At 41.3% G+C, this 19,277-nt stretch overlaps 1 protein-coding gene and 1 long non-coding RNA gene across 2 annotated transcripts in view; one reads left to right on the top strand and one right to left on the bottom strand.

The window, feature by feature from the left end:
- Positions 1 to 19,277, top strand: part of LOC310689698 (mycocerosic acid synthase-like polyketide synthase) — a 20,159-nt gene extending 882 nt beyond the window's left edge. Inside the window, exons 2-7 of the mRNA XM_083467604.1 lie at positions 361 to 514; positions 5,505 to 5,665; positions 6,496 to 6,699; positions 7,298 to 7,479; positions 8,533 to 10,107; positions 14,376 to 19,277. Of these exons, the coding sequence (XP_083323730.1) occupies positions 361 to 514; positions 5,505 to 5,665; positions 6,496 to 6,699; positions 7,298 to 7,479; positions 8,533 to 10,107; positions 14,376 to 18,344 (6,245 nt within the window). The 3' untranslated portion in view covers positions 18,345 to 19,277. The remainder of the gene's footprint in view (positions 1 to 360; positions 515 to 5,504; positions 5,666 to 6,495; positions 6,700 to 7,297; positions 7,480 to 8,532; positions 10,108 to 14,375) is intronic.
- Positions 6,593 to 19,277, bottom strand: part of LOC310689715 — an 83,690-nt gene continuing 71,005 nt past the window's right edge. The window contains exon 2 of the long non-coding RNA XR_014517613.1: positions 6,593 to 6,712. This is a non-coding gene — a long non-coding RNA (uncharacterized lncRNA). The remainder of the gene's footprint in view (positions 6,713 to 19,277) is intronic.

Raw genomic sequence — 19,277 nt, 5'->3', positions numbered from 1 at the left:
CCTGAACTTGGAATATGCTAACCTATGCTAACCTTATGCCTTCACAACTAGATGGCTCTCATCTGCGAGATGCCATCCAAACAAATATGGTAGCAGCTAAATGCAATTTTCATAGGAACAGCATGCAGAAAAATTACAGACAGTATAATGAGATTATGTGATTTAGGAAAAGGTCCAGTTTTCTATGAAATTTGAAATTTTGTAGCACTTGAAATGCAAATTTAATTTGTATCGCATTTTGAAAGTTGGATTTCTCATGTAAGTTCAGATAAACTGAACAAGACAGGTTTGACATTTTGAAAACGGAAACAGTATATTTTAATACATCTAAAAATGTATATTTAAATCTTCATGCAACAGGTGAAGGAATTGACAGTTTCTGGAAAGTGTTAGTGAATGGCAGAAACTGCACTGCAGAAATACCTCCAGAAAGATTTAACATTAGAGAGTGGTATGATCCAGGTGACGACAAACCAGGTAAAATACGTACAACTCGTGCTGCTCTTCTTGATGAGTAAGTCATATATTTTGCTAATAAATCCTTCAGACTTTCTAAACTTGCAGATTTCCCCCTTGAAATGACTCGCTGGTATAATATGTGTTATTATATGAACCTTTCAAAATATCTCTTAAAACTAACGAGCAATCTCAAAGTGCTGCGTTATAATGAATGCATTTCCACACTACGGGAGCTGCTTTGGGTGCAAATCTTATGCTGAAATTGTACACTATATGAACTTCACAAAAAAAGGTGATGTCATCATAATACTAATGTCCCTCCACATTCTGCTCATCAGCTACAATTCAGAGTGTGGGTATTAATCTCTTTTCCAACTACATGATCGGAAGGCCTTAAGGGCAGGACTCATGCTGAGGTGGTTTGGTGAGCAGCATGAGCAGAGACACATTTCAAGTCTCTTTGAGTTCTTTTTTTCTGAAAACGTGACTAGTTAATAATCGCCACAACAATAATAAATTCATTATTATCATTATTATTTCATTATACTTTATACCCATCATGGAATCCAAGTTCCCAGGCGGTCACCAACCCAGGTACATCTGGACCTGCTCAGCTTCAGTAAGGAGATGTCCCTAAGTGCCTTCAGACCAGATGTTGTCTCTATGCTCCTCCAAATGTCCCATAAATCACAGCCAGTGTGCCCAACAAATGCCTCATTCTTGCTTCAGATCATACCCTGGGACTAAGGCAGCTATAACCCATTTTAGCACTGTTGTCTCCCACACGAGAGTTATCCTTATTCCCAGCGTTCTTTTTCTAGAAAAAGAGGTGGTGGAACTCACTATGAACACCTCCCTTGTCCTCTTATAATGGCAATGGTGCCCACCTGAGAGATGCCAAACTGAGTTCCAGCGAGTTCTGGTGGGGGAGGGGGAGCCCTGATTATACTGCAGTGCAGCTTTTCCTGGTGCAATAGTTTCCAGCCATGGTGTTTCACTGGTATTTCCACCAGCTTAGTTTATGAACAACTTGGATTTAGAATGCTGCAAACCTGGAAGGTGTTTTGGTTTGTGAACTTTGCCTTGGAAGCAGAACTTGTTCCGCTTCCCGTTGAGTGTGTTTCATTTGTAAACTGAGTCCCCGCTGCTATGGGAAAGCACGCCTTGGTTTAAGAACGGACTTCTGGAACAGATTAAGTTCATAAACCAAGGTACCACTGTACTATGAAATGACATGGGCACAGTGTCCTATCTGCTGTGTCCTATCTTAACAATTTATGTGCTGGAAGCTGTACACCGGCTCCCTCGGCCAATAAAGCTAGATGAGCGCCGCAACCCCAGAGTCGGTGACGACTGGACCTAATGGTCAGGGGTCCCTTTACCCTTTACCTTACAACATGTAGTATTAGGCTTCAATGAATTTTAAGTATATCTTATCAGAGCATGTTGGATTAAGCAGTATATGAATCACACCATATATCATGTCATACCTCCATTTATTTTTTTTAGATTGAATGCATTTGATAACAAGCTGTTTGGCATCAGCAATGAGGAAGCTGAGCGTATGGATCCTCAGCAAAAGTTACTCATGGAATGTACCTACAGAGCGCTGGAAGATGCAGGAGTCACTCCTGAAAACATTAGTGGTACCAAAACAGGGGTTTTTGTTGGTAAGATAATAGTTATGATGCAGAAGATTTTGTATATTTACATTGCATACCATATATCTGCTTTAGAGGGAGCCACACAACGATTGGTAACACCACATCTATATGGGTGTTTACACCTGGCAATTCCAAATAAAATGATGTTGGAAGACGCTAGATAATTGCTTAGTCAGAATTGACAATATTGGATAATATTGTTAGCCCTTTAAAATATGTCTTTCCAAGTGAGTTCCTAAATTCCTCTCTTCCCCAGCATAGGAAAAGGCCACAGGTTTGGTAATTTAAAAATTGGTTTACTTACAAACTCATCAAATGTCAGCTTCATGTGCTTTTCCATACGTTCATCAGAAAACATTGCACAGGCAGGAAAACTTAGCTTAGTTACAAAGTGGTAAAAGTTCCTAGATTTATTGGAATACGAACACAAGGGTGGCTGGTGAGAGCCATGTGGCTGAGCTGAAACAAGCAGCTCAAACCTCCTCATACACTGAGTTTCTCAAGTAGATGGGAGCATAAGCCTGATTACCTATCTCATCCCAAGGTCAGGGGACGTGACATAGCTAAGCTTGGCAGGAGAGCTCACTCTGTGTTTTTAACCCCTTCAGGCATTACTTAAACTTAAGCATGTTGGTTGTGTGCGAGGCTGGTTATCAGATTTACTGTGAAGGGAAACTGAGATGGGGAAACACATGTTGCTTAAGTGCCTTAGAAGAAGCACAGAATAAAAGTGAAATAATAAATAATTGTAGGATAGGAGGTGAAGGATAAAAACCAGTACTAGATGTAGATTTGAGTGTAAATTGACCTTAAAAACAAATGTTCTGTATTTACAGGCCTGATGAATCGAGACTATGAATCTATAACCAGCAGGGCAGTTGCTGAAATAAACCATTATGATGCCACAGGGGCAGCAATGAGTACAGCTGCTCATCGGATTTCATACAGTTTTGATTTGACTGGACCATCAATTGCCATTGATACAGCTTGTTCATCTTTTCTCTCTGCTTTGGACCTTGGTTACAAAGCCATTAAACAAGGTATTCTTGGTTACTAGGTTTCTTATGCATACCATTAACCGTGATTCCCAAACTCCCCCCCCCCCATAGACCACTTGAAAATTGCTGAGGGTCTTAGTGGATCACTAAATGATTTTTCTGTGTATTATATCAACTGTAATGCACTGTGCTAGGTGGTGCATGGAACCTCGGTTGTCAAACACCTTGGAAGTTGTTTGAACATGATGAACATGGAGAAGTGAATGTCTGTGATATTATGAAGTCCACTGGAAATTCAGGTTTGTTACATGACAAATCTTGGAATTTTGCATCTCATCAATACTCTTTAAATGTCTGATCTAACTTCCACAACAAGCAGAATAGCACATATCAATTTAATTATGTATTTTGCCTTCCTGAACTTGGAATATGCTAACCTATGCTAACCTTATGCCTTCACAACTAGATGGCTCTCATCTGCGAGATGCCATCCAAACAAATATGGTAGCAGCTAAATGCAATTTTCATAGGAACAGCATGCAGAAAAATTACAGACAGTATAATGAGATTATGTGATTTAGGAAAAGGTCCAGTTTTCTATGAAATTTGAAATTTTGTAGCACTTGAAATGCAAATTTAATTTGTATCGCATTTTGAAAGTTGGATTTCTCATGTAAGTTCAGATAAACTGAACAAGACAGGTTTGACATTTTGAAAACGGAAACAGTATATTTTAATACATCTAAAAATGTATATTTAAATCTTCATGCAACAGGTGAAGGAATTGACAGTTTCTGGAAAGTGTTAGTGAATGGCAGAAACTGCACTGCAGAAATACCTCCAGAAAGATTTAACATTAGAGAGTGGTATGATCCAGGTGACGACAAACCAGGTAAAATACGTACAACTCGTGCTGCTCTTCTTGATGAGTAAGTCATATATTTTGCTAATAAATCCTTCAGACTTTCTAAACTTGCAGATTTCCCCCTTGAAATGACTCGCTGGTATAATATGTGTTATTATATGAACCTTTCAAAATATCTCTTAAAACTAACGAGCAATCTCAAAGTGCTGCGTTATAATGAATGCATTTCCACACTACGGGAGCTGCTTTGGGTGCAAATCTTATGCTGAAATTGTACACTATATGAACTTCACAAAAAAAGGTGATGTCATCATAATACTAATGTCCCTCCACATTCTGCTCATCAGCTACAATTCAGAGTGTGGGTATTAATCTCTTTTCCAACTACATGATCGGAAGGCCTTAAGGGCAGGACTCATGCTGAGGTGGTTTGGTGAGCAGCATGAGCAGAGACACATTTCAAGTCTCTTTGAGTTCTTTTTTTCTGAAAACGTGACTAGTTAATAATCGCCACAACAATAATAAATTCATTATTATCATTATTATTTCATTATACTTTATACCCATCATGGAATCCAAGTTCCCAGGCGGTCACCAACCCAGGTACATCTGGACCTGCTCAGCTTCAGTAAGGAGATGTCCCTAAGTGCCTTCAGACCAGATGTTGTCTCTATGCTCCTCCAAATGTCCCATAAATCACAGCCAGTGTGCCCAACAAATGCCTCATTCTTGCTTCAGATCATACCCTGGGACTAAGGCAGCTATAACCCATTTTAGCACTGTTGTCTCCCACACGAGAGTTATCCTTATTCCCAGCGTTCTTTTTCTAGAAAAAGAGGTGGTGGAACTCACTATGAACACCTCCCTTGTCCTCTTATAATGGCAATGGTGCCCACCTGAGAGATGCCAAACTGAGTTCCAGCGAGTTCTGGTGGGGGAGGGGGAGCCCTGATTATACTGCAGTGCAGCTTTTCCTGGTGCAATAGTTTCAAGCCATGGTGTTTCACTGGTATTTCCACCAGCTTAGTTTATGAACAACTTGGATTTAGAATGCTGCAAACCTGGAAGGTGTTTTGGTTTGTGAACTTTGCCTTGGAAGCAGAACTTGTTCCGCTTCCCGTTGAGTGTGTTTCATTTGTAAACTGAGTCCCCGCTGCTATGGGAAAGCACGCCTTGGTTTAAGAACGGACTTCTGGAACAGATTAAGTTCATAAACCAAGGTACCACTGTACTATGAAATGACATGGGCACAGTGTCCTATCTGCTGTGTCCTATCTTAACAATTTATGTGCTGGAAGCTGTACACCGGCTCCCTCGGCCAATAAAGCTAGATGAGCGCCGCAACCCCAGAGTCGGTGACGACTGGACCTAATGGTCAGGGGTCCCTTTACCCTTTACCTTACAACATGTAGTATTAGGCTTCAATGAATTTTAAGTATATCTTATCAGAGCATGTTGGATTAAGCAGTATATGAATCACACCATATATCATGTCATACCTCCATTTATTTTTTTTAGATTGAATGCATTTGATAACAAGCTGTTTGGCATCAGCAATGAGGAAGCTGAGCGTATGGATCCTCAGCAAAAGTTACTCATGGAATGTACCTACAGAGCGCTGGAAGATGCAGGAGTCACTCCTGAAAACATTAGTGGTACCAAAACAGGGGTTTTTGTTGGTAAGATAATAGTTATGATGCAGAAGATTTTGTATATTTACATTGCATACCATATATCTGCTTTAGAGGGAGCCACACAACGATTGGTAACACCACATCTATATGGGTGTTTACACCTGGCAATTCCAAATAAAATGATGTTGGAAGACGCTAGATAATTGCTTAGTCAGAATTGACAATATTGGATAATATTGTTAGCCCTTTAAAATATGTCTTTCCAAGTGAGTTCCTAAATTCCTCTCTTCCCCAGCATAGGAAAAGGCCACAGGTTTGGTAATTTAAAAATTGGTTTACTTACAAACTCATCAAATGTCAGCTTCATGTGCTTTTCCATACGTTCATCAGAAAACATTGCACAGGCAGGAAAACTTAGCTTAGTTACAAAGTGGTAAAAGTTCCTAGATTTATTGGAATACGAACACAAGGGTGGCTGGTGAGAGCCATGTGGCTGAGCTGAAACAAGCAGCTCAAACCTCCTCATACACTGAGTTTCTCAAGTAGATGGGAGCATAAGCCTGATTACCTATCTCATCCCAAGGTCAGGGGACGTGACATAGCTAAGCTTGGCAGGAGAGCTCACTCTGTGTTTTTAACCCCTTCAGGCATTACTTAAACTTAAGCATGTTGGTTGTGTGCGAGGCTGGTTATCAGATTTACTGTGAAGGGAAACTGAGATGGGGAAACACATGTTGCTTAAGTGCCTTAGAAGAAGCACAGAATAAAAGTGAAATAATAAATAATTGTAGGATAGGAGGTGAAGGATAAAAACCAGTACTAGATGTAGATTTGAGTGTAAATTGACCTTAAAAACAAATGTTCTGTATTTACAGGCCTGATGAATCGAGACTATGAATCTATAACCAGCAGGGCAGTTGCTGAAATAAACCATTATGATGCCACAGGGGCAGCAATGAGTACAGCTGCTCATCGGATTTCATACAGTTTTGATTTGACTGGACCATCAATTGCCATTGATACAGCTTGTTCATCTTTTCTCTCTGCTTTGGACCTTGGTTACAAAGCCATTAAACAAGGTATTCTTGGTTACTAGGTTTCTTATGCATACCATTAACCGTGATTCCCAAACTCCCCCCCCCCATAGACCACTTGAAAATTGCTGAGGGTCTTAGTGGATCACTAAATGATTTTTCTGTGTATTATATCAACTGTAATGCACTGTGCTAGGTGGTGCATGGAACCTCGGTTGTCAAACACCTTGGAAGTTGAACGTTGCGGATTTCAAACGCTGACAACCCGGAAGTGAATGCTTCCATTTTTGAACGTGCCTCGGAAGTCAAATGGCTTCTGAGGTGCATTTCTCCATTTTTTCAGTGGATTTTGCCGACCGGCAATTGCGCCTCAGTTGTCAAACGTTTTGGAAGTCAAATGGTCTTCCAGAACGGATTACGTTTGACAACCAACGTTCCACTGCTTATGCCCTGCCTGATCCAGGAGAGGCCAGTTTAAAACATGGAGATGAGAGACAAAGATATGCCCAACAAAGGATTCTGCAAGAGAAATCACCATGATGACACAGATGGTATCAACACCTCGTGGCTACGTGAATGAAATATTCGTTTTCCCTCTTTCATGATTTCAGGTTCGTTTTGTTTTTCTGTACCTTTGATATAGGAGACTGCGAATCTGCTATCTGCGGAGGAGTAAATTGCATCATAGAGCCTTGGAAGTTTGTATCTCTGAGTAAAGCAAACCTTTTATCACCTGACGGAATTAGTAAACCCTTCTCTAAACATGCAGGTGGCTATGGAAGAGGAGAAGGATGTGGTGTTCTTTTATTAAAGCCACTGGTAAAGGTAGGGTGTTTATACTGAACTCTCAATTTCCCAAATGTCCCAGGGATGTTCATTGGGTCTAGTGTGCTTTGGAAAGGAGAACACCAGAGACTTGCTGTCTTTGTAATATTTGCTTTTTAAAAAAAATATGCCCAAGCAGAACCTAAGTGGAGGCAAACAGGCATTCCTTCAAGGTAGCACTGATGCTACTCTATCTCAAATCTCCAGAAACAGTTCCAGAAAGATTCTCTGCCTATGTCACTAAGCCTTCAAAATGGCCATCTACCTTTGGCTGCTGTTTCTTGGCATGATCCCCTGAACTAGAGGTTTTAACCTCCGAATTCTGATTGGTATCTAAATTAGAAGTTATTGGAGAGATTCCCAATTATCATGAGACTCTCTTCTAAACAGATACTATTTATTTATTATATTTATATCCTGTCTTTCTTCAAAGGAACTCAAGGTGGCATACATTGTGCTCTACCCTGTTATCCAATGACTGAAAGATGGTCATTGATCTAAAGCCACACGATTAGATTAATGACTGAAAGCAGATTTGAAACTTGATCTTCCCAGTACTAGTCTGACATTCTGATTACACCAGACTGACCCCTTAATTTACTCACTAATGAAGTATTCCAAACTATTAACCAGACAACAGTCCAACAAGAAATAGTTAGCCACTAAAAAATGCGTAACTGCCTCATAATAATTACAAATTTCCCCAATATCCCTCGAAATAAATGGCTGTAATATCTTGCTGCTCTTGTACTGTAAGTAATGCTTAAGAGTAATACCATGGTGCAGAAAAAAGTGAATTCAGCATAAAGTTGTATATCCTACTGGCCTGCAGTAGGTAGTTTGGGATCATGGACTTTGGTAATTATATCACCAAAGCAACATGTCACGGGAAGTTACAGATGAGGAGAAGATTCAGTGTTACTGAAAGGTCCAAACACTGCTCTCAAACAAAATCGATCAGTGCTGTCGCTGTTAAAACAAATCTAAATATAATCATGCTGCAATAGTTACTTAATGTTTGATAACATTGTGTATTCCTTTGTCCACAAATAGGCACAGGAAGAATTCAACAAAATATGGGGCATCATCAGCATCACAGCAATCAACCAGAATGGAAGTTCTGTTGCTCCAGGCACGCGGTCATCTCAAGCAGCACAAGAGAAGTTGTTACTTAACATTTATCCAACATATATTGATCCTTCAGCTGTTCAGTACATTGAAACAAATGGTCTAGGAATCCCTAGTGAAGATGCCACTGAAGCAGAGAGCTTAGGCAATGTCATTGGCAGAAAAAGGCCTCCCGATTTGCCCCCTCTCAAGATTGGCTCCGTTAAAGGGAACATTGGGCACACAGAGTCGGCTGCTGGGGCAGCAGGCTTAATCAAAGTTCTTCTCATGATGCACCATGGGAAGATAGTCCCATCCTTGCACTTCTCAGAGAGCACCAGCAGCATAAATACAGGGAAACTGAATCTCTCCATCCCAACAACAGTGGAGAAGTGGGAGGAGTCCAGGGATTTCGGCAGAGTTGCTGGGATCAGTTGTTTTGGATTTGGTGGGACCAATGCCCATGTGGTTGTCAAACAATTTAAACAGGCCCAGGTTACCCTTCCAGCCAAAAGGCCCGTCGAATTATTTGTCATTTCGGCAGCTTTAAGGAGTTCTCTCAAACGGGCGATAGAAGACACAGCTAGGTACCTTAATACCAGTGAATCAGCGACACTCCCAAATCTGGCCTACACATCTGCTTGTAGAAGAAGTCACATAAACCACAAATACAGGAAAGCGTTTGTGGCATCCTCTCTCCAGCACTTACAGCAACAGCTTAATTCAACTGAAATGGAAACTGTTTCACGGAAAAAGCCTGCAGAATTGATCTTTGTGTTCTCTGGTAATGGTTTGAATTTCAAAGGGATATGTAGAATCCTGCTGAAATCTGAGCCCGTCTTCAGAGACAAATGTATTGAAATCAAGCAATTATTTCAACAGCTTTCACCCACTGGAATTTTGAATTTAACAGAAAGTGAGCACAATGATTTGCCCAGGCCTGAAGTTGCCCAGCCCTTACTCTTTACTCTGCAGGTGGCCTTGGTTACACTCCTGCAACACTGGGGCGTTAAGCCAATTGGTGCTGTTGGCTATTCAGTTGGCGAAGTAGCTGCTGCCCATTGTGCTGGCTTGATTTCCCTGGAAGATCCTGTCAAAGTCATCTACCACAGAAGCAGGCTACAGGCTAAAGTCACTGGAGGCAGAATGCTGGTGGTTGACAACATTCCCGTTGCAGAAGTGTCAGCAGCCCTTGGAGCATATTCAGGGGAAGTCTGCGTTGCAGCATTTAACAGTCCTTTGTCCTGCACCTTATCAGGAGATGAAGTGTCTATCCACTCCATTCAGAAAGATCTGGCTGAGCACTTCAGTAAAAGAAACATATTTCTTCATACTTTAGATGGGCCAGCTGCATATCACAGCCACATGATAGAACCGGTACTAACAGAACTCTCAGAAAACTTATCAGAATTAAAGAAAAGGAAGCCAGAGATTGAGCTTATTTCAACAGCAACAGGGAAGGCCGTTTCAGATGGCGATTTTGTTACAGGCACCTACTGGGCCAGACAGGTTCGGGATCCTGTGTGGGAAAATGATTGCTTGTACATGAGAGCATGAGCAAAGTTCTTATTGTTACAGGGTGATCTCATAGCTAGAAGCATCCTTGGAGCATGAATAGCGCGTGAACAGCTCGTGCTGTCCTATATGATTGGCTAACGTGGCATGGCCTGATGCTCGTACGAAGGTCTTTATCTGCTGGCTAGAACAAATTGCTTGGCTTGTATTTTTTGTATCTTTCTATTTCACACAATAAAAGCTGTGCTGCATTAGCCCTAGAAGCAGCCATATTTCGGAACCCCTCATGGTGTGAGACTGATTTTTCCCTGGATGCCGAGCTGCAACTCGACAATTGGTGCCCCGTGTGACTGCCTTCGGACTTCACGTTGTTTTTCATTATTCAGCACTCACCTACACGTCGTTCATCCACGTAGTGGATCCCTGGTGAGTGCTCCCGTGTGACTGCCTGTTTTTCATTATTCAGCACTCACCAACACGTCGTTCATCCACGTAGTGGATCCCTGGTGAGTGCTCCCGTGTGTACAACGTTCAGCTCTCACCTCGCCCCGCAAAGGCTGCAGACGCGTCGTTCATCCACGTAGTGGATCCCCGGTGAGAGCTCCCGTGTGAATGTGATTCTGGACTACGTTACGGACTTATCAGCACTTATCTCCGCCCGGACAGGGCAAAAAGGCGCCTCACTCATCCTCCTACGGATCCCTCGGTAAGTGCTCCCTGCTCTTTTTGCAACTCTTGCAATCATGGGAAAGTCTCTCTCTGCACCACAGAAAAATTTTTTTAAAGACCTTAAATTCCTTTTGGCCAGTAACAACCTTGCTGTTCGGAAAGCTGACCTTAAGTCCCTTATAAAAGCCCTGGACACTCACTGCCCGTGGTTCCCCCAGGACGGAAATTGGGGGTTAGATGATTGGAAAAAAATTGGACACTTCTTTCAAAATCATCCTCAGATTGATGTAAAGGTTTTGCATGCCTGGGGTAACGTCTACAAAGCTATGTCGTGCTTAACTCCTTCAAACATTCTTCTGGCTGCTGCAACAGCTTCTTCAAACGCCCCCCCGGTTCCCGCTTTGCCTGCCTCAAACCTACCTCCTAAACCGCCGGACATTTTCCCTTCGGCTCCTCCTGTCGTCCCTCCCCTGCATTCTCCGCATTCTTCACTTCCTGCACCTCCCGTTACTACTCCTCTCCAAGAATCTTCGCATTCAGCACCCCCCACTCTTCCACCTCCTGCACCCAAGGCCTCTGGCACCGCTTCTACTACTCCTCTCCAAGAATCTCTCTGTGCCGCTGCTCCATTGTTGGGTTTTGATTGTACAACTCCTAATCTCTTCCCTGTGATTGCTCCTGCACCCCCAGCCCCCGTCATGCTGACCCAAACCGATGTTCTCGGTGGGCTGACGGGAGGAGGCAATTTTCTTACCATTGCCCAACAGTTGGCTCTTGATCCTCAGTATTGGGAGGCCACTACAACTGCTGCCCAAGAGGCTTTGGCCTCTGTCCCTGATGACAAGACTGAGCGAAATGGCCGGTGGGACAGCATCAGACAGGGCCCTGCAAAGCCCTATGGACAATCTGTTGATCGCTTGTATAATACCTTCAAGCGGCAAGTTCAGGACCTGGCAGCACAAGAACTGATTGTACGCCAGCTTGCGTTTGCTGATGCAAATGAGGACTGTAAGCAAGTGCTGCGCCTTCTAATGGCAACATCAAATATAGCCATTGCAGACATGCTTAAAGCCTGCCAGTCAGTGGGCACTGCTAGCCACGGCCTGCTAGCCACGGCCTGGTCCTCCTCCGTGTCCCAAAATCCTGCAAAGGCTACAACCTGTTGGATTGACAGTGGCTAAAGAAAAAATCCAGCGGACCTTACCTATTACGTGCCTGGGACACAAGCTGACAGCATCTGCTGCCATTCCAGTCACGCCTCAACTACAGTTCCCTGATCATCTTAAACTGGTGGATTTACAACAAATTCTTGGACAGCTGAATTGGATAAAGAGTTATTTGGACCTGCCCACTTCCACTCTGTCTCCACTATTTTCTGCCCTTAAGGGACACAAGAATCCAGCGGACAAGATCACAATCACCTCTGCAATGGAAGAGGCTCTTCCACAGCTGTTCCAGTGTTTCCTGGCACGCTGAAAGGCCATCTTCATCCCTACTGCATTGGCCCCCCTTTTCCCTGGGAAGCCACTTCAACCACCAAACATCATTACAGTTTTGCTGCCTCCTAATAGCAACCATCCCATCTGTGTCATCGCACTTCATTGGGCTTGGACTTTTGACTCAGCAGTACAAGGAGCAATACATCAGACTTATTTACAGCAAATGGGCTCCTGTATCTGCAGAAATGGTTGTGTGACTTCTTCTGGATTGTGGTTTTTACATGCCAATAATCGAGCCATGAAATATCACACAGGTTGCTTGGAAGTGGCCATTGGACTAATTTACCATTCTCATCCTTATTGACATCACTTGGATTTTACCCCCCAGATCTCTTCTTTTTTTTTTCTCCTCCCTCAGGAGTCCTGCCCTATGATGTGTTCCCCTGAGCATGTACAGAGGGCTGTCTTGGAACTATTGTGGACTCTTGGCAAGGGAGGGGGTGAAGGGATTTCAGTGTGTTCCAGTTGTTTCATTCTTGTGCTTTGGCATGGTTCCCGGACAGAAAGCAACTTGCAATATGGTTTTTTAACACGGCCCACGAAGACAATGGGCTCTGTTCTCGACCTTGTTGCAATCTTTTTAGTTACAGCAAGTGGAATATGCTTGAAGCGAAATATGCTTGGCTAGTGCCTTTTTAGCTGCTGAGAAAAATGATTTTAAAAAGTTTTGAGAAGTTTTGAGCTTTTTTTGGTGATGGTATTCTAGTATTCCAGTAAATGCTTCATTTAAGATTAGCAATAATATGAAGGACAATCGTATAAGTTTATCACCTGTGTTTTGTTGCTTGCAGAAATAGTGTCTTATTGTTTTCATTTTAATCACAATAGCAAAAAATTTTAGGTCATTATCCATATTGTAATTGGACATATGAGTACATTAATGGATCTTTTTGTTTTTTTAATGTTACAACCATGAGTGGCAGACCAAAGGTTTTAGTTAATAATGTCACAACCTACATGACTTATGAACAACAGGCTGCGTGTAGAGATTTTTATGTTTGGTTCAACTGGATGAGAAAAAGCAGTAAATCTGCATATTTGCTTCAATCTGATTTATGGTTTTACTCTGTGGCACAAAAGCCTACAAAAAATCCCCTTTGCCTTTCTGGAACCTACACTCTAGGAATAGTGATACCCCTGATATATAAAATAGATAAGCTCCCAGAGGTTCGTTTGCGTAACAGAAGGGAAGTATAATCACCTTTTCCCTCTTTAGGTGTAGGGATGAATTACCGTGATTTGCATAAACTGGCAAACTGGATTGAAGCCTTGTTTAATTCTACTATCTTGGCTTTAAAAATGATTAACACAGAAATGTCAGAAATAAGAGAAGTCATTCTATAAACTTTTTATGCTTTAGATGTGATCCTTGCTTCTAAAGGTGGAATTTGTGCCTTAATTCATTCTCATTGCTGCATGTATATAACTGATCAATCGACCAATATCTCTGCTACTATTGATCATATGGAACAAATGATAGCCCATAATCCTTTGAATCCACCTGAAAGTTTTGATCCATGGGAGTGGTTGTCTTCTTGGTTACCTAATGGATTATGGTTAAGAAAAATATTATTGATTGTAATTGCATGTATTGCTGGCTTCATTATGGTGTGTTGTTGCATTCAATGCATACCCTCTTTGATTTCCCAATGCACTGCATGGTGGTACCGACCACGGCCCACCACAGGGGTTACAAGAGGAATTTATGTTGCAAAGTGTAGACGCTTAGGCAATGAAGTGTACGATTTGGACTAATGGTCCCTCTTTTCCTCTAATAATATAAACAAGAAAAGGGGACATGTGGGAAAATGATTGCTTGTACATGAGAGCATGAGCAAAGTTCTTATTGTTACAGGGTGATCTCATAGCTAGAAGCATCCTTGGAGCATGAATAGCGCGTGAACAGCTCGTGCTGTCCTATATGATTGGCTAACGTGGCATGGCCTGATGCTCGTACGAAGGTCTTTATCTGCTGGCTAGAACAAATTGCTTGGCTTGTATTTTTTGTATCTTTCTATTTCACACAATAAAAGCTGTGCTGCATTAGCCCTAGAAGCAGCCATATTTCGGAACCCCTCATGGTGTGAGACTGATTTCGACAATCCTGTTTCTTTTGCAGGGGCCATAATGACATCAGCAAGAGGCAAGGACAACATTGCATTTGTGGAAATAGGTCCTCAAAGAGCTTTGCAGAGATACATCGTTGAGACATTAGGGACGCAAACCAGAGTTTTTCATTCTTTGCAAACGGATAGGGAATATGTGACTCTTCTTAATCTAGTGAAAGATCTTTTTGAATTGGGATTGAATGTGAATTGGCAGCATTTTTATGAAGGTTATCAAAGTGTACCATCAGCTTATCCCAGGTATCACTTTGATCATCAGAAACTCATGCTGCATCAGAAAGCAAACAACAGAGGTGTAAGCTCAAACCATTCTTTAATTTGCAGTACAAATAAGGATAACTCAGAATTCATTTGTTCTATTTCTGAGGCTCTGAAACCACATTTATATAAGCACAAGAACTACTGTGCTGCATTAATTCCTGTAGCCGTTTTGGTGGAACTTGCTCTGGCAGCCGTGATGACGAACTCAAGGCCAAAAGCACCCTTAAGTTATTGTCAAATGAATATATTTTTCCCTGCACCATGTGTTTTAAATGAAAATCTCCATGCTTTGAAGATAAAGGTTGAGCCACAACAAACAGTGTCAAAGTTCAGAATACAATCAGGTTCAGCTAATACAGTTTATGCTTCGGGACAAGTCAGAAAGAACCCTGAAACATCAATTGAAGAAAAGAGTATTTCCTTAAAAGACATTTTTCAGAGGTGTAGATCTGTTGTTAGCGAAGATGAGGTTTATGAAACATTGGCTCAGTCTGGATCCAACTATGATGCTACTTTCAGGCAGCTAAGTAATGTATTTTATTGTGAAGACTTGAAAGAAGCTGTGACAACTGTTACAGTGAAGAGACAAACAGTAGAAGAAATGTACGAGTATTATATCCATCCAGTCCTTTTAGATTGTTTTCTGCAAATGGTAGGTATTCTGGCTGCAGTTACTTCCAATAACAAAGTAGTTTTACCTTCTGGTATAAGTAGTCTTGCAGGTGCTCGCTCATTGGAAGAGGAAATGATTATATATTTAAAAACAACCAAGTCCACTGACAATTTCTTAGAGTTTTGTGGATGCTTCACAGATAAACAAGGCTCCGTTCTGGTAGAACTGAGATGTGTTCGAATTAATTTGGTGCAGGAAATTCCCAGGAAACAAAATGAATTGTTGTTTGAAAATCAGTGGAAGGAAATAACTTCTGATCAAGCAATGCATAATCTGCCCAAAGCACCTCGAGTTGTGGTGTTTGCTGACAAATTTGGAATATCGCAGCAGCTCAAGAATTACTTACATAGCGAGTCTAGATTTGTTGCGTATCAGGAATGGGAGAAATTGTTGGCAGCTAAGAGAACAGATACCTATGCACAAAGTAAGATTAATATGGAACTGCAGGGATATGATGATGTTCTGTTTATGTGGGGCATCCAAAAACTGAATGAAAATTTGCCAGAGAAAGTGGTGAAACATTCAGTAAGATGCTGTGAGGCATTTCGCCAAGTTGTTATTGCATTAAAGGAGAAGAAGTCCCATTGCTCCATTACAGTAATCACTTACAGGACATCAGAAAGGAAAGTAGACCATATAAACACTGGCTTTGGTTTGTACGGCATGGCTCGAACGTGTATGGTTGAAGTCCCGGAAATAACGTTTCAGATTATTGACATCAGCTCTACAAATGCAATAGATATCTCGGCCTCAGCTGATGTTTTAGTAAAATATAAAGCACAGGATTATCCAGAAGTCTGGATTGATGAGGGACGAATTTATAGTTCTGAAATTAGGCGCACACAGATTGAACCCACAGCCTTCAATACACCTTCCCACCCACTTCAGAACTCAGACTTCTGCATCTTGTGTACAGGAGATCCATACTGTATGAATGATCTGTCAGTTAAAGTTGCCAACTCACGTACTCAACTTGGCAACCACAGTGTTGAAGTTCAACTTGAAAAAATAAGCATCCACTCAGAAGACTATTTCCCTGTTAGCATGTCCAGCTGCAAGTTTGGAAAAACCTTGTATTGGAATTCAGATACTATAGATAAACACAAGCTATTAGCTCTAGACTTTACTGGAACTGTAACAGCAACAGGTAGTGAGGTGAAAAAGGTAAAAGTGGGAGATCATATTGCTTCATGTTATCCGGTTTCTGCAGCGTCAAGAATTAATATTCCAGAAACAGTTTGTTTCAGTACTCAAAAATTTCCATGTTTCAGAAATATACCATGCACTTCGTTCTTCTGGGTAGCAAGGGAGATTTTTCATCAAACGCTGCCAGTGCCAAAACATAATGAAATATTAGGTATTGTTTGCACTGAGCCTGAGTCAGTTTTGGGCAAAGTGCTTACTTTTTCAGCTCAGGAATTAGGTTGGAAAATAATAGTTACAAACCATACAACTGGTCTATGGCAACGTGTTAATCAGTGCAATGCCCTTCTTTTTCTACCTCCACTAAATGGACTATTTAAAGAGGGCCTAAGCTGTCTTTTCCATCTCCGAGATGTTGTACTGGTTTATGGCAATGAACAACCAGAATGTTTGAGGTACCTGGCTGTGAGTGATCATGAAAATATCCATATTCACACTGTCAGTCTTATCCGCATTTTCCAGAAAGCATATCTGATACGATCTCAGAAGGAGATGTATTGTTGGCTGAAGTCAATGAATATGAAACAATTAAAAGATATTGCATATTTCATTTTTCAGCAAGCAGGAAAGCATCTGAGGCCTGATGTTGCATCCTATTTCAACTGCAAGAATTTCCCAGTTGCAGTACTAAAAAGTGATGAGGAAGACAGCAAGATATCAGATATACCCGAGACTGAAACAGAGAGGAGAATGTTTAAGCAGAATGCAGTTTATATAGTCGCAGATGAATTCACTAGGCTTGGCTTAGAAACTGTAAAATTTGTAGCTCAGAATGGAGGCAGGTGCATTGTGCTACTTTCACAGAGGAATCCAAGCACAGAGGAGCAAAAAGAAATAAATGCTCTCCAGGATCACTGTGAAGGGAGCAGAATAGTCAACTTGCAGTCTAACATTGTTTGCAGTTCAGAGGTTGAGAAAGCTATCAAGTCGATCAGTAAATTTTTCCCAAACTCTCCTGTTAAAGGTGTATTCCACAGTGCTATGGCTTTACACGATGGGCTTCTTGAAACCCTCAACATGTCAAACTTTGAGGAAGTTTTAAATCCAAAGGTAGCAGGGGTAATCAATCTTCATCGTGCCATGCAAGGCAGGGAGCTTGACCACTTTGTATGTTATTCTTCTATTTCATCGTTTCTTGGAAACGCAACACAGTCAAACTATGCAGCTGCCAATTCCTTCCTGGATCTCTTCTGTCATTACAGGAGAAACAGTGGCCTTCCAGCACAGTCCATTAACTGGGGTGCTTTAAATCTCGGAACCTTGCAAGATCAACAACACTATCAAAACTATAGGTTACAAACGAAAGGAATAGAGGATCTGCAAGTGAATGAGATTCATGAATATCTAAAAAGAAGCTTAATTCTGGATAAACCTCAGCAAGCTGTGTTAAAATTGAATTTTCAAACTTTAGCTGATCATGTTTTATCTCAAAATTTGTCGCTGAAGAGTCGTTTTTATGAACTTGTTTCTGAAGAGGCAGGCAGTAATCCTGAGCTTGCTGGTGAAGCTGGATTCAAAAACTACTCTCTAAATGAGCCTGTAGATTATGCAATCGCACTTTTGAAAAGCCTGGCTAAAACTATCCCTGTTGATCTTTCAATGCATACGCCACTTTCATCATTGGGTGTAGACTCTACATTAGCCTTTACTCTACAGAATCGTATCTTTACGGAAAAGAGAGTGGAAATACCTCTCACGAAACTACTTGATCCTCAGTCCACTGTGTCAACTTTAATCTTATACTTGAAAGAAAATTCTGACACAATCGATTCTCATGGAGCTGAAGGTACTGATGTTGGAAGCTGGTTGTAGAAATGCATTTCCAGGAATTATACTAAATTATCAGTAATGGCTTAGTGTTCAGGGTTTGTTTTTTGCAGTTCAAAACCTCAAAACCCCTTGATTGCCACGGTACTACTAGTCCCCAAAATGGAAACCTCTCTCTATACAGGACACGTTCTGGCCATGCCTATCACCACAGTCTGACGGGTAAGACGTAGGCACAGTAGGTGGCTTGTGGTAGAAGATATAAATGCATATGACAAATGGAGCAAGTCCAATGTCTTTTCAGTTCGGTGCACAATACAGAATTTCTGTTAAGCTACGAATTTCTGATTGTGCAAAACAGATGTATCTGTATGTAACACCGCAGGCCAACACAGACCTACCTGGCATGAAGCTCAGTTGAAAAAAAATGGTGTTTATTTCTAAGTTGGCATGTAGAGTGTTGCTCTGGAGGCCTATGATTGCAGCCTTCAATTTCTAGCATTCAATTATTTAAGTACAATTGATTATTTTTGTTTTTTTACTGTTATTTGCTAGGTGGAATATGAATTATATGGGAAATGTATTGATTGTAACTTTAGTACAGATAATTAATTTGAATGAAGATTTCTAATGCCGTCTTTATGCAAAACATATCCTAATTTGTATTAATAAACTCCTGTGTGGTTCTAATATTTGTATTGGCCTAGGAACAGGAACAGCAATGCTTGTGGATGTGTGGAAATCAAAAATAACTTCAGGGCACATGTATTGTGGGGGAATTCTGTATTCGGAATTATGGAGCTACTGTATGTACTTTCCTTACTTGTAAAATAAGAGAGGGAGGTCCAGCAGCAGTTGTTTTAACCAGCTGTATTGAAAATCAAGCCTCCACATCATGTCAATTGACTGAATTCAAATTCAAACCACAGAAAAATTGTGTGTGTACACAAGACAGGAATTCAGAAGAGGCCAAGAAGA

The sequence above is a fragment of the Podarcis liolepis genome, assembly GCF_965112155.1.
Source record: "Podarcis liolepis genome assembly, chromosome: 12".
Lineage (NCBI taxonomy): Eukaryota > Metazoa > Chordata > Lepidosauria > Squamata > Lacertidae > Podarcis > Podarcis liolepis.
The sequence above is the reverse complement of the archived record's forward strand: the minus strand, read 5'-3'. Positions and strand labels throughout refer to the sequence as shown.